The sequence below is a fragment of the Protobothrops mucrosquamatus genome, unplaced genomic scaffold, assembly GCF_001527695.2.
Source record: "Protobothrops mucrosquamatus isolate PMUCROS unplaced genomic scaffold, P.Mucros_1.0 scaffold6328, whole genome shotgun sequence".
NCBI lineage: Eukaryota > Metazoa > Chordata > Lepidosauria > Squamata > Viperidae > Protobothrops > Protobothrops mucrosquamatus.
In genome coordinates, this window is record NW_015392156.1 from 8031 (window position 1) to 19978 (window position 11948).

The following is an 11948-nucleotide window of genomic DNA, read 5'->3' on the forward strand; positions in this document are numbered from 1 at the left end:
TCCTCCTCCTCCTCCTCCTCCTCCTCTCCACACACCCCACTCCCTTCTGGCACTGATGATGTTCCCTAGTTGGGCCATGAGACGTCTGCAAGGAAACCACCCAGCTCAGAGAGCACCAGGGACCCCCATGGTCCTCCTCCTCCTCCTCCTCCTCCTCCTCCTCCTCCTCTCTCCACACACATCCTTCTAGCACTGATGATGTTCCCTAGTCAGGCCATGAGACGTCTGCAAGGAGAGCCCCTGGCTCAGAGAGCTCTAGGGACCCCTCCCCCGTCCTCGTCTTCCCCCTCTTCCTCTTCCTCTTCTCCTTCTACCTTTTCTTTTCCCCATCCTCTCCACAACCCCCCTCCCTTCTAGCCCTGATGATGTTCCCTAGTTGGGTCATGAGACGTCTGCAAGAAACAAACCAGCATAAAGAGCTTGTTTCCCCTCCTCCTCCTCCTCCCTTCTAGCACTGATGATATAACCAAGTTGGGTCATGAAACGTCTGCAAGAAAACCACCAAGCTCAGAGAGCACCAAGGACCCCACAGTCCTCCTCCTCCTCTCCACACACCCCACTCCCTTCCGGCACTGATGATGTTCCCCAGTTGGGCCACGAAACGTCTGCAAGGACACCGCCCAGCTCAGATTGCACCGAGGACCCTACTGGGTGACCTCCTCGCCCCCTTTACCTGCCTCACCCAGAAGGGCATCTTGTAGGAATTGGGTGAGCGATGGTGAATGTTGAGCACCACCACGCTGAGGATGACGGAGAAAGTGACCAGGATCATGGTGAACATCAGGTACTTGATGATGATGGGCACCGCCAGGGACGTCTCGGGGACCTTCTTGGCCAACAGCAGCAGGAAGACGGTGAGGGTGAGGAGGGCGAAGATGGAGAGAGTCATCTTCTCGCCTGGCCCAAGGAGAAAGAGAAGTCAGGCAGGGACAGCTCATCCTGAATCCACCCCAGAGGTCGGCGCAGGCAGAAAAAAATGGGCCTGCACTGAAGTCCCCGTGCAGGAGAACCGCTTCCACACTGCAGGGACCTCCCTCTGAAGTCCTGGGTTCAAATCACAGGAGGTGACCCACTCTGACCTCACTAGAATAATGAATAGAATAGAGAATAGAGAATAGAGAATAGAGAATAGAGAATAGAGAATAGAATAGAATAGAATAGAATAGAATAGAATAGAATAGAAAATTAATAAATAGAGAATAGAGAATAGAATAGAATATATAGAATAGAAAATTAATAGAGAATAGAGAATAGAATAGAATAGAATAGAATAGAAAATTAATAAATAGAGAATAGAGAATAGAATAGAATATATAGAATAGAATAGAATAGAAAATTAATAAATAGAGAATAGAGAATAGAATAGAATAGAATAGAATAAGAAATAATAGTAGAATAAGTAGAATAGAATATAGAATAGAATATAGACTAGAAGAAAGAATAGCAAAGAATAGAATAGCATAGCATAGCACAGAATAATAGAATAGAATAGAATAGAATAGAATATAAAATAGAATAGAATATAAAATAGAATAGAATTCATAATAGAATAGAATAGAAAATAGAATAGACTAGAAAATAGAATAGAATAGAAAATAGAATAGAATAGAATTCAGAATAGAATAGCATAGCATAGCATAGAATAGCATAGAATAGAAATAAAATACAGAATAGAATAGAATAAAATAGAACAGAAAATAGAATAGAATAGAATAGAATAGAAGAATAAAATAGAATAGAATAGAATAGAGTAGAATAGAATAGAATAGAATAGGAGCAGTGGTGGCGAACCTATGGCACGTGTGCCAGAGGCGGCACTCAGAGCCCTATCTGTGGGCACGTGCGCCATCGCCCCAGCCCTGCCACCCCTCAGCAGCCCCCCCCCGAGGAGAGTCACCCCCGGGCGCGGAGCAGTGCAGCCAAGCACATGGCAGCTGGGCAGCAGGGACAAGACTCGGCCCTTGCGCCCCATCGCACGCAGATGATGCTGTGGGGCACGGATGGAGGGCGTGTCCACCATGGCGCTGCAGGGCTACCTGAGCGATCTGCGGCGAACCGTGGAGGTGGTGGGTGGCTCGGCAGGTGGGGCGGGGTGGAGCGGGTGGGGCGGGGGGGTTGGGCATTCAGTCTCTAAAAGGTTCGCCATCACTGGAATAGAGAATATAGAATACAGAATAGAATAGAATAGAATAGAATAGAAAATAGAATAGAATAGAATAGAGAACAGAACAGAACAGAATATTCTATTCCATCATTTCTTTGATAATAGTGTAATTCTTATCCTAGCCCTAACCGCTGTGCGCCGCCACGAAAGACACCCGAGTTCCCTCGCAGCCGGCTCACCAGCGTCCGGCGGGAGATAAAACACGAAGATGGCCAGGATGGTGATCAAAATACAAGGAATGATGACGTTGATGAGGTAGAAAAGCGGTTTGCGACGGATGATCAGGTAGAAGGTGATATCCTCGTAAAGCGGATCGTCTGGATCAGTGTTTTTGCGGGATGGTTTGTGCTGGATCTCCCACTGCCCGTTGTCTGGGGAAAGAAAGGAGGGAGGACATCTGAAAGGAAAGTCCCCGACCCCACAATTACATCTCCTCCAGTGGGGTGGGGAGGTTCCCTCTAGGCCGAGAAGCCCCCCTTGTTCTTTCAGCAGATTGAAAAAGGGCCCCGAGAGACGGAGCTGGGCAAAGCCGGGGACTTCCGGAGGGGAGATAGTCTGCACAGAAGGGAGGATTCTGTGGGTAAATCCTGTATTCGTTTGACCCAGAATAGAAGGCCGCCCTACTCTAGATCTCTTTGAGGATGGCTTAAGACACAATATGGACATTGATTTGAGGCCAGGAGATCAAAACAAGATGGCAGCCACAACTGTGCAATTGAAGCCTGTTCTTTTTTAAAAATAGACCTCGCAGATCTGGAGAAGACTCCTGTGTATCCCTTGGACAGCAAAGGTGACTAACAAACAAATACTGGAGTGTGTAACATCAGGCAAGGCAACAATCACAAAAACTGCATCTCACTTGTTTTGGCCATATCGTGTGTGGGGAGTTCGCTGGAAAAAGCATTGATAGCGGTACCTTGGTACTCAACTGTTTTGAAATTCATCGAATTTAGTGCATTTTGACATGAAAAATTTGTCCTGCTACTCATCGTTTGGTACTCAACGTAAAAGCTAGAACTTGTCGGTGTCGGCTACCTTGAGTCTCACTACATTATTCCTGATGGGAAAAATGTGTTTGGTGCTCACCGTTTTTGGTACTTATCACGCTGCCCGGAACCAATTAAGGATGAGTGCCGAGGTACCAACCACTGTGTGTTTGAAAGAGTCAGTGGAACAGGAAACCAGACCATCCAAGAACATTGTCACTATCAAAGCTGACAACAGCTAGAGCAGGGGTCCCCAGCCCCCGGTCTGTGGACCGGCATTGGTCTGCAGCATGCCAGCAACCGGGCTGCACAAACAAGCAAAGCCCCATCCGCAGGATGAAGGCAGTATGCAAAACCACACCCCCTCTCATCCGTGGAAAATCCTTTCTCCACGGCACTGGTCCCTGGTGTCCAAAAGGTTGGGGACCTCTGAGCCAGAGCACAGAACAATTCAAAAGAAGCAGTGCAAGATCAGGAGATGGGGAGAGACCCCCTGGCCCTGAGAATCGTCAAGAGTATGGACATGGCTGAATGGATAACATCATTGTCATCACCACTGTCCCTCTGGACACGCATCCTTTGAGGGAGACATTGTAAGGAATGAAAATGAAGAAAAATTGCATTGATTGCGAACTCAGGATGGGGTTCCCGTGAAATCCTCCCTTGGTTACTTGAACGAAGCTGGTGTGCGGGGTTCGTGGGACATACCCGCGGACCATGGATTTTTATCACATACTTGAGTCTGCACAGCAAACAGGCAAGCATCCCCGCATCTTGGCGTCTTTTCCTCACCAATAAATGAGTTCTCGTAGATTAAGATCTCCTTCACCTCCTGCCCGTTCCCGTTGATGGGATGCAGAAGGGTGAGTTCCGAGGCGTCGTACGTGTACGACCGGAAAACCATTGTGCAGTTTTGCCAATCGAACGGGAAGTAAGTCACCTGCAATGCCACAAAAAAAAAAGAGGGGAAAAAACCCAGGACGTATATGCCACCTTGGTGTAGTCCATTAACCACATCCTCCTTTATTAAACACAAGTAGTCCTCAACTTACGATGACCATTGGGACTGCAATTTCCATTGCTAAGCAAGGAGGTTGTTAAGAGTTGTGGTGGCGCAGGGGTTAGAATGCAGGACAGGCAGTCCCCGACTCACAACCGTTTATTTAGTGACCATTCAAAGTTACAACGGCGCTGAGTGACTTATGACTAATTTTCACACTTATGACCGTTGCAGCATCCCCGTGGTCACGTGAATAAAATTCAGACCCTTGCCACCTGATTCATATTTATGACGGTGGCCATGTCCCAGAGTCACGTGATCCCCTTTTGTGACTTTCTGACAAACAAAGTCAAAGGGGGAAGCCAGATTCACTTTACGACCGTGTGACTCACTTAGCAACTTCAGTGATTCACTTAACAAATGTGGCAAGAAAAGTCATAAAATGGGCAAAACTCAACAAATTTCTCACTTAACAACATAAATTATGTGTGGTGAATTTGCACTTAGCGCTTCCTGCGAGGGATAAACCTGCTTCTCTTAATCCAGGAGTCTTCAAACTTGGCCCTTTTATGACTTGTGGACTTCAACTGAATTCCTGGCTGAGGAATTCTGGGAGTTGAAGTCCACAAGTCATAAAAGGGCCATGTTTGAGGACTCCTGTTTTAATCTAACCCATTCCCACGATAGGTCGAACTACAAACCCCATCATGGGCAGAGAGGCAAGGGCTGGGGGCGGAGTCTAACCTGGATACTGCAACTGCTCCGATAAAGGCCCGGGGGCTGCCACTGGACCCTCCCGTTGTGGTGCACGAGGACGTTCACGCTGAGAGCGATATCGAAGACACCATCATTGCTGGAGGGAAAAGAGAAGAAAAACGCCATCATTGTTGTGGACAGAAACACGAAACCGCTTCTACCTTCTACAGAAAAACGGACGCTCAAAATCCTTCATTGGAGTATTGCAGCCATTTTATAGCCATTTTTTACGGCAACCAAGATTCTCAGTAAAAGAACCCTTCGCTTTAACCAAGTGGGAGTCGAGGGTTTTTCTTTCCTAAAGGACCGAATTGGGGCAGGTCTGACAGTGGTGGTTATTCTTTTCTGTCTCTTGCCTCTGTCCTTACTGCCCCCCGCACACACCCCCATGCCAGGTCAGAGAGGAAAGGGGAGGCTCCGGTCAGCTCCAACACCCTGTCCCACCCCAACAATTATTGATGAGGCTAGCATCAAGATTCTAGTCTTCATGAAGGCTCACTTGTTCATGAGAACGATATCTGGGAGCCACACTTTGTCTGCATCAAGTCGGATGGACGTGATTCCCTCAAATTCAGCCGGATCCCAGGTGAGCCGGTAGTCAATCCACTCCTGAGATGGAAAAGGAAAGCCGGGCAAGGAAGATGATGGAATAATCCAGCAGAAAAGAGGAAAAATTACAGGCCAGCCAGTAAGTTAAAGAATGGTAAGTTAATAAGGTACAGACAGTCCTCAACTTTCCACAGATCATTTAGCAACCATTCAAAGTTAAAATGGCACTGAAAAAAGTGATTTATGACCATTGTTCACACTTATGACCATCGCAGAATCCCCGTGGTCACGTGATCAAAACTTGGCCGCTTGGCAAGTGACTCATATTTATGTCCGTCACAGCATCCCTGGGGTCACGTGATCTCCTTTTGTGACCTTCTGACAAGCAAGGTCAATGGGGAAGCCAAGTTCACTTAACAACAACATTACTAACATAATAGCTGCAATTATTCACTTAACAACTGTGGCTAGAAAAGTCGGAAAATGGATCAAAATTCACCTGACAAATGTCACTTAGCAACAGAAATTTTGGGCTCACTTGTGGATGTAAGGTGAGGACTACCTGTATATGGCACAGCGTCAGACTTCAGGAAGGAGGTAACGAGCAGAAATTGTTTCTCTGGATACCTTCATTTTTTGGCAACCCAGATGGAGCCACATTGATGAGGTCAACTGCCCAGGAGCGCTGCGCTTTGTGGCTGTTATAGGCAACATCCTACTTGCTAGGGGCCCAGAGACCCTCCCTACAATCTCTCTACAGCTGTCCTTGAACCCGTCTTCCTCTTTCTCTTCCCCCCAAATAGCTGCTTTTCCTTCTACTCCAGCTTCAAATTTCTCCTCCTGTTCGATCCTCAACGGACGAGAAAGTTCGAGAAAAGTATCCTTGCTTTTCTAATACTGTGGCAGAGGCAGCAATTGTCCGCAGAGGGCAAAAAGGTTAAGATGGCGGTCTGTTTATTTATTTATTTTACTCACCTGGTCCATATAGACCTTTGTGGTCAGCTCTTCATCCTTCTCATTCTGAAAAGAAGACAAAGATGCCTGGTGCCCATTGGGGTCCTTTCCAGAGCCTCCATATCGCTGGGACTTTCAACACTCCGAAAAAGGAAAAACACCCTCCCAGGAAGACCCAGTGATTGAGGGAGGAGGCACTGGCCCCCCACTGTGGCGGATGGGTTCATGCAAAGGCTGGACCTCAGGCCTTCATCTGGAACCCAGCACTGAGCGGGGGGGGGGGTTGACTAGATGACCTCAGGGAGCCCTCCAAACTTTTAGAATCCTCAGTCCTGGGAAGGGATCCAGGCTTGGCTAAGTGGGGGGAGGGGGGCTTCTTGGTAGTGGCACCCTTTGGGATCTCTCCTTGGGGAAACGCTTTGATTCATTCTGAAACCCACCGGCTTTGAAAAAGGCACGATTTAATTCTTCCCGGTTCCGTTATACGGGAGGAATTAAATTGCAATGACTCGAAAGGGAGGTGGGGTTTTTTGGGTTTTTTCTGTCATTTGCTGCCTTGGTGTCTTAGAACAGGGAGGTCAGGCCAGGATTCGGCACAAAAATCCATCGCTAAGCTGTCAGACCTGCCACCTCTAAATAGAAACAATCCTTGGCTCCCTTCGTTGAGAAAGGCCGGAACTGAGAGTCACAGTGTCCCTAAGTTCAACTTTTCCCTCCCTTAACTGCCTCCTATCCCTGACACAAACACAACACACACACACACACACCACCACCACCAATCAGGTCCAGACCAGATATTTTCATAATGATCAGTCCAAGCTCAGTTTGGTATGTGGCTCCTTCCTTCTTCCAGCTGGGTGACCTTGAGGCAGCCTCTCCAGGAGATTCAGTGGCTACTTTCATTTCCCCCCAACTTTCCACCTTCCGATCCATCCTCCCCAAGTAAGCATAAGATGGTAATTAACATAAGTGGCCTGGAGATTTCCTCTCCTCTCCTCTCCTCTCCTCTCCTATCCCCCAAATCGCCCAGCTGGCTTTTGTGCCTAAGGTGGGACTAGAACTCACCATCTCCTGGTGATTGGCCCATAGTCACCTAGTCAGCTTTCATGGCCAAGGCAGGACTAGAACTCTCCGTCTCCTGGTGATTGGCCCATAGTCACCTAGTCGGCTTTCATGCTTAAGGCAGAACTAGAACTCACCATCTCCTGGTGATGGGCTCAAAGTCACCTAGTCGGCTTTCATGGCTAAGGCAGGACTAGAACTCTCCGTCTCCTGGTGATTGGCTCAAAGTCACCTAGTCGGCTTTCATGCTTAAGGCAGGACTAGAACTCACCATCTCCTGGTTTTTAGCTTTGTGCTTCAATCCTTGGCCCAAACGGTCTCCCATCTTTCCGATGGTCAGAAAGCAAGACCGGCCGATCCAGCAAATGGACACAGAGATGCTTGGGACTTGATCACAGCTCTCCCCAACCTCAAAGTGAGGGGTCGGGGCTGGCTCAGTTGGCATCCTGACCTGTCCCCTTCCCAGAGACCAGGGGGACTGTCCCACAGTTCTTGAAACGCCCCAATTCCCACCAGGCGCGAGAGAACTCCAGCTCCAGGCGAGATGGGCAGTGGACGATGAGTTATTAATAGCCGCCATCTCAGCTGTTGCAGCTTCCGTTGGCCTCTTGAACGGCCGGCATCAGGTGTGCAGACCTCAATGGCCGAAGCCCCCCCCCACGGCCGCCCCAACATATGTCTTACATATTTGGGGGGGGGGCTCAGCCCGTGACTCGCACCCCAAGGGGGGACAGAGAAGCCTGGCTGTGCCCAAGAGACTCCCCCCACGCGACCTCATATCCTCAGGAGGAAGAGCCATGGCACTCCACGCCCCATCGTCCCCAGCCCCGTCCCTATTGGCCGCGTTTGGACTGGTGGGGTGGGAGCCAGGGGTCCTCCAGAGGCTGCTGAATCATCCAAAGAGCCATTTGGCCGGAATGGTACAGGATCTCCTGCTTGAGCAGAGGGTCGGAGTAGAAGATCTCCACGATCCCCTTCCAGCCCAGCTATTCTGTGTTTTGCATGCCCGGTGGCTTCGCAGCGAGGCCGATGGCGAAGCGAGTCGGGGGCTTGGGGGGGTGGGTAAAGTCCGGGGCTTTCCCCCCTCTCCCCCCCCGGTGGCGCCCTGCCACCCCCTCCCCACTTACTAAGCTGATCAGCTGCGAGAGGGACATGCCCACCCTCACCGGGACCTTGTGGGAGAGGCGGCGGATCGGCAGGACCGTGGCGGAGTAGCTCCGGAAGAGCCGCGCTTTCAGGCGCCCCTCGACTTCGAAAACCCCCTCGGCTGGAGAGGGGAGAGAAGAGGGGAGAGAAGAGGGGGGTGCTGGGGGGGATAGAGGGAAGGGGGGGGAGACGGGCTGTTCTTGCTGCGCCCTGCAAGCGCCCTGCAGGCGGACAGACCCAGCCTTCCACAATCTAGGGGGGAACTCGAGTTCAAATACGTGGGGGTGGGGTCCCCCGGCTCTCAGCCCCCCCCCGAGGCCTACCTGAGACGGCCAGCATCCACAGGAGCCCCCCAAGGACCACCCCCCCGAGCATGGCGTCCCCTCGCCCGCCGATCCGAGAGCTGCCTGCTGGCCACAGAGACGCCGCTCCAGAAATGCCGGGGAAGGGTCGGGTCGAGTTCCCGGGTTTGGGGTGGGGGGATTACCCAGTTGTCGAAGGCATTTCCGCCCGGCCAGCTGTCCCAGGAAGGGCAGCCAAAGACGGCCGGAGCCTCTCCGGTTGCAGCCGCGGGGCGGGGGGCGTCCAGGGGGGGGGCAGACCCTCCCTCCGGGCTGCGCAGAGAAGGGAAGATGCCCCCCACCCTCCCAGGGGAACAAGAACAGGCTGAGCCCCACCGGAAGGTCCCGACGATCCGCCCGGCAGTTGGCACCGCTGCCGCCCCTCCCCCCACCAAGCCGGACTGCAGAATATCTGGGTTCAAACCAGACCGACCCAATTTAGAATCGGGTGGAAATCACGGGGGGGGGGGAGGCTCCTGTCCTGCCGTGCTCAGCAAAGCCCTCCAGCAGCAGATATCTCGGCTTAGCGCTCCCATCACCGCCCACCGGCTAGTTAGGGGGTGGGGTGGGGGGGCAGCAGTACCCCCAAACTCCCCCCGTTTTGTATCCCAGGAAGCCGGTGGGTGCTTAATTCACACGTCCGATAATCCCAGGACAGACAAGAACGGGGAAACTTGGGTAGAAAGAACAAGTCTAACAAGCGTCGGAAGGGACCTTCGAGGTCATCTAGTCCAACCCCGAGATCTTACACATACACATACACACACCATTCCGGACCTCCAGGGCTTGGAGCAGCCAGAACTTCGGGTGGCAAGTCGTTCCGCTGGATAATCGTCAGGCAATTTCTGGGTCGGAAGCGCGCGCATTTCTGAAGCCCTGCAAAAACCCCCCCCTCCCTCAAAAGACCAAGTGCGCAAAAAAGAAAAAAACTGTAGAAAGTATCCTTTATTTTAGGGTGCCAAAGGGGGGGGTGTCGGGGGGGCGGCGGCCCGATCCTTCGCCCCAGGGATTGGGGCGAACGGCTGGACGGAAGCCAATTTCTCATGCAGGACCGAAGGCGCGTTCCCGCAATTATTGCGAATATTAATGAAGATTATGACGACTATTAATATTATTATTATTGCTTTTCAGTGGAGGGTCGAGGGGAAGGGGACAAGGCGGGGAGGGGGGAGAGGCGGGGCCAGGGGCGGAGCTAAGGAGGCCAAGCCCCGCCTCTCCGGCCCGGCTTGTCAAACCTCGGCTCTTGCGCCGCGCAGGAGCATCTTCCCTGAATTGCGCCTGATGCATTCCGGAGCGCAGCGGCATCCAAGTCCCCACCCGGCTTTTCCAAGGAACGGGGTCCTGCCTTTAAGGTTTTCATGACACTTATTAAGGATAGTGCTCGGAAGTATCCACAAAACCGTGGGCCACTTTTAAGACTGGTGGACTTCAACTCCCAGAATTCCCCAGCCAACTGGAAAATTCCTAATTCCTAATTCAGGCGCAGAAGACTCCCGTCTTCTTGAAACAATCACTTAAAGCCATCCAAATAATTACACAGCAGCAGATTTGAGGATCTGTACCTCTAACTGAGGGAGGGGGCTCTTCAAATTTGGCAACTTTAAGACTTCTGGACTTCAATTCCCAGAATTCCTCAGCCAGCTCTCAGGGCTGCTGCTGTTTCCTAGTTGGGTGAGGGTCTACAAAAAAAACCCTTCCAAGTTCAGAGAGCACCAAGGACCCCACAGTTGTCGTCGTCGTCGTCCTCCTTTCCCCAAACTCCTTTCTCTTCCAGCACTGCTGATGTTCCCTAGATGGGTCATGAAATTGCAGCAAAACTCAACACCTACATCCCTTAGCAAAGGCTTCAATGTGGTGGTAAGTTGAGAACTACCCTGTGGTTTTGGCCCTTTTTGAAATGGGGCAGAGGAAGTGTCAAGACCGCGGGGTCCTGGGGAGGTCGAGAAGAAGGGAGTGGGCGGATTCCTCTCCCTACATCACAGGTCCCCAACCTTGGCAACTTTAAGACTGGTGGACTTCAACTCCCAGAATTCCCCAGCCAGCCATGCCTGGTTTTTTTTTTTCACCTATCCCTTAAAGCCGAGAGATTGGAGAAGAAGGGATTATAAGAGAGTAAGCAGGGCCACGATGAGTATGCTGGCTGGGGAATTCTGGAAGTTGGAAGTCCACAAGTCTTAAAGTTGCCAAGGTTGGAGACCCCTTACCCTACAGGGCTGGGTGGAGGCAGAGCGCTTAACCGCCTGGAAGAAGGGCCGGGGAGGATGGGCAGTGTATTAGGGAGCTCGGAGACTGGTTTGCTTCGGAGAGTTGGAGGGGTCCGGGGTGGGTGGGTTCCTGTCTGGAGGAAGCAGATCCATCACGTTGCTATTCCAGATAGACTAGAATAGACCTGGAAGGGACCGTGGAGGTCTTCTCCAGCCCCACCCCCCCGCTTTTGGATCACACACACAGGCACAAGGCAAGGGGTTAGGAAGCCGCCCCTGCCCCACGCGGATCCACAGGCTCGAGGGACCCCACACCACAAGCAGCAATCCGCACCGCCCCTGCCCACGACTGCAATCTCCCACCCCCACCCCCCCCGCCTCATTTATTGCCTGCAAAGAGAGGAATAGGTGACTTCGGGCTCCTGAGAGATGGGCAGAGAGACAGATCAGAGATGGTGGGTGGGGAGGCAGGTGAAGACCCTTAGAAGAGACCCCCGCCCCCCCACTCCCTCCCCCCCCCCGGTGCCCGCGCGATGGCAAGCGAGCGATTCCCCGCAGCCCTGCGCCGGGGCGAGAGCGCTGCCACCCAGTGGCCAAATGAGGTACTGCAATTCTCCGGGTCTCGCTCCAAGGACGGGGATTGCGCCGGAGAGGCGTGCTGCCGCCTGGTGGCCAAGAGCGGCGTGACACAATTTGGGGAGGGGGCCACACGTCTCCGGCAGGCGAAAGGGGCTTCGGTCCCCACTTTGGACTTTTCTGCCCGTAGAAGAAGAAGAAGGGGGGGGG

The 11948-nt window shown here is 52.0% G+C and overlaps 1 protein-coding gene across 1 annotated transcript in view; it reads right to left on the reverse strand.

The window, feature by feature from the left end:
- CHRNB1 (cholinergic receptor nicotinic beta 1 subunit) overlaps positions 1 to 8992 on the reverse strand; it is a 13856-nt gene extending 4864 nt beyond the window's left edge. Inside the window, exons 1-8 of the mRNA XM_015829525.1 lie at positions 8941 to 8992; positions 8599 to 8738; positions 6431 to 6475; positions 5406 to 5515; positions 4895 to 5003; positions 3943 to 4090; positions 2344 to 2535; positions 657 to 897 (exon numbers count right to left, since the gene is read on the reverse strand). Coding sequence (XP_015685011.1) covers positions 657 to 897; positions 2344 to 2535; positions 3943 to 4090; positions 4895 to 5003; positions 5406 to 5515; positions 6431 to 6475; positions 8599 to 8738; positions 8941 to 8992 — 1037 coding nt within the window. The remainder of the gene's footprint in view (positions 1 to 656; positions 898 to 2343; positions 2536 to 3942; positions 4091 to 4894; positions 5004 to 5405; positions 5516 to 6430; positions 6476 to 8598; positions 8739 to 8940) is intronic.
- Positions 8993 to 11948: the final 2956 nt, after the last annotated feature.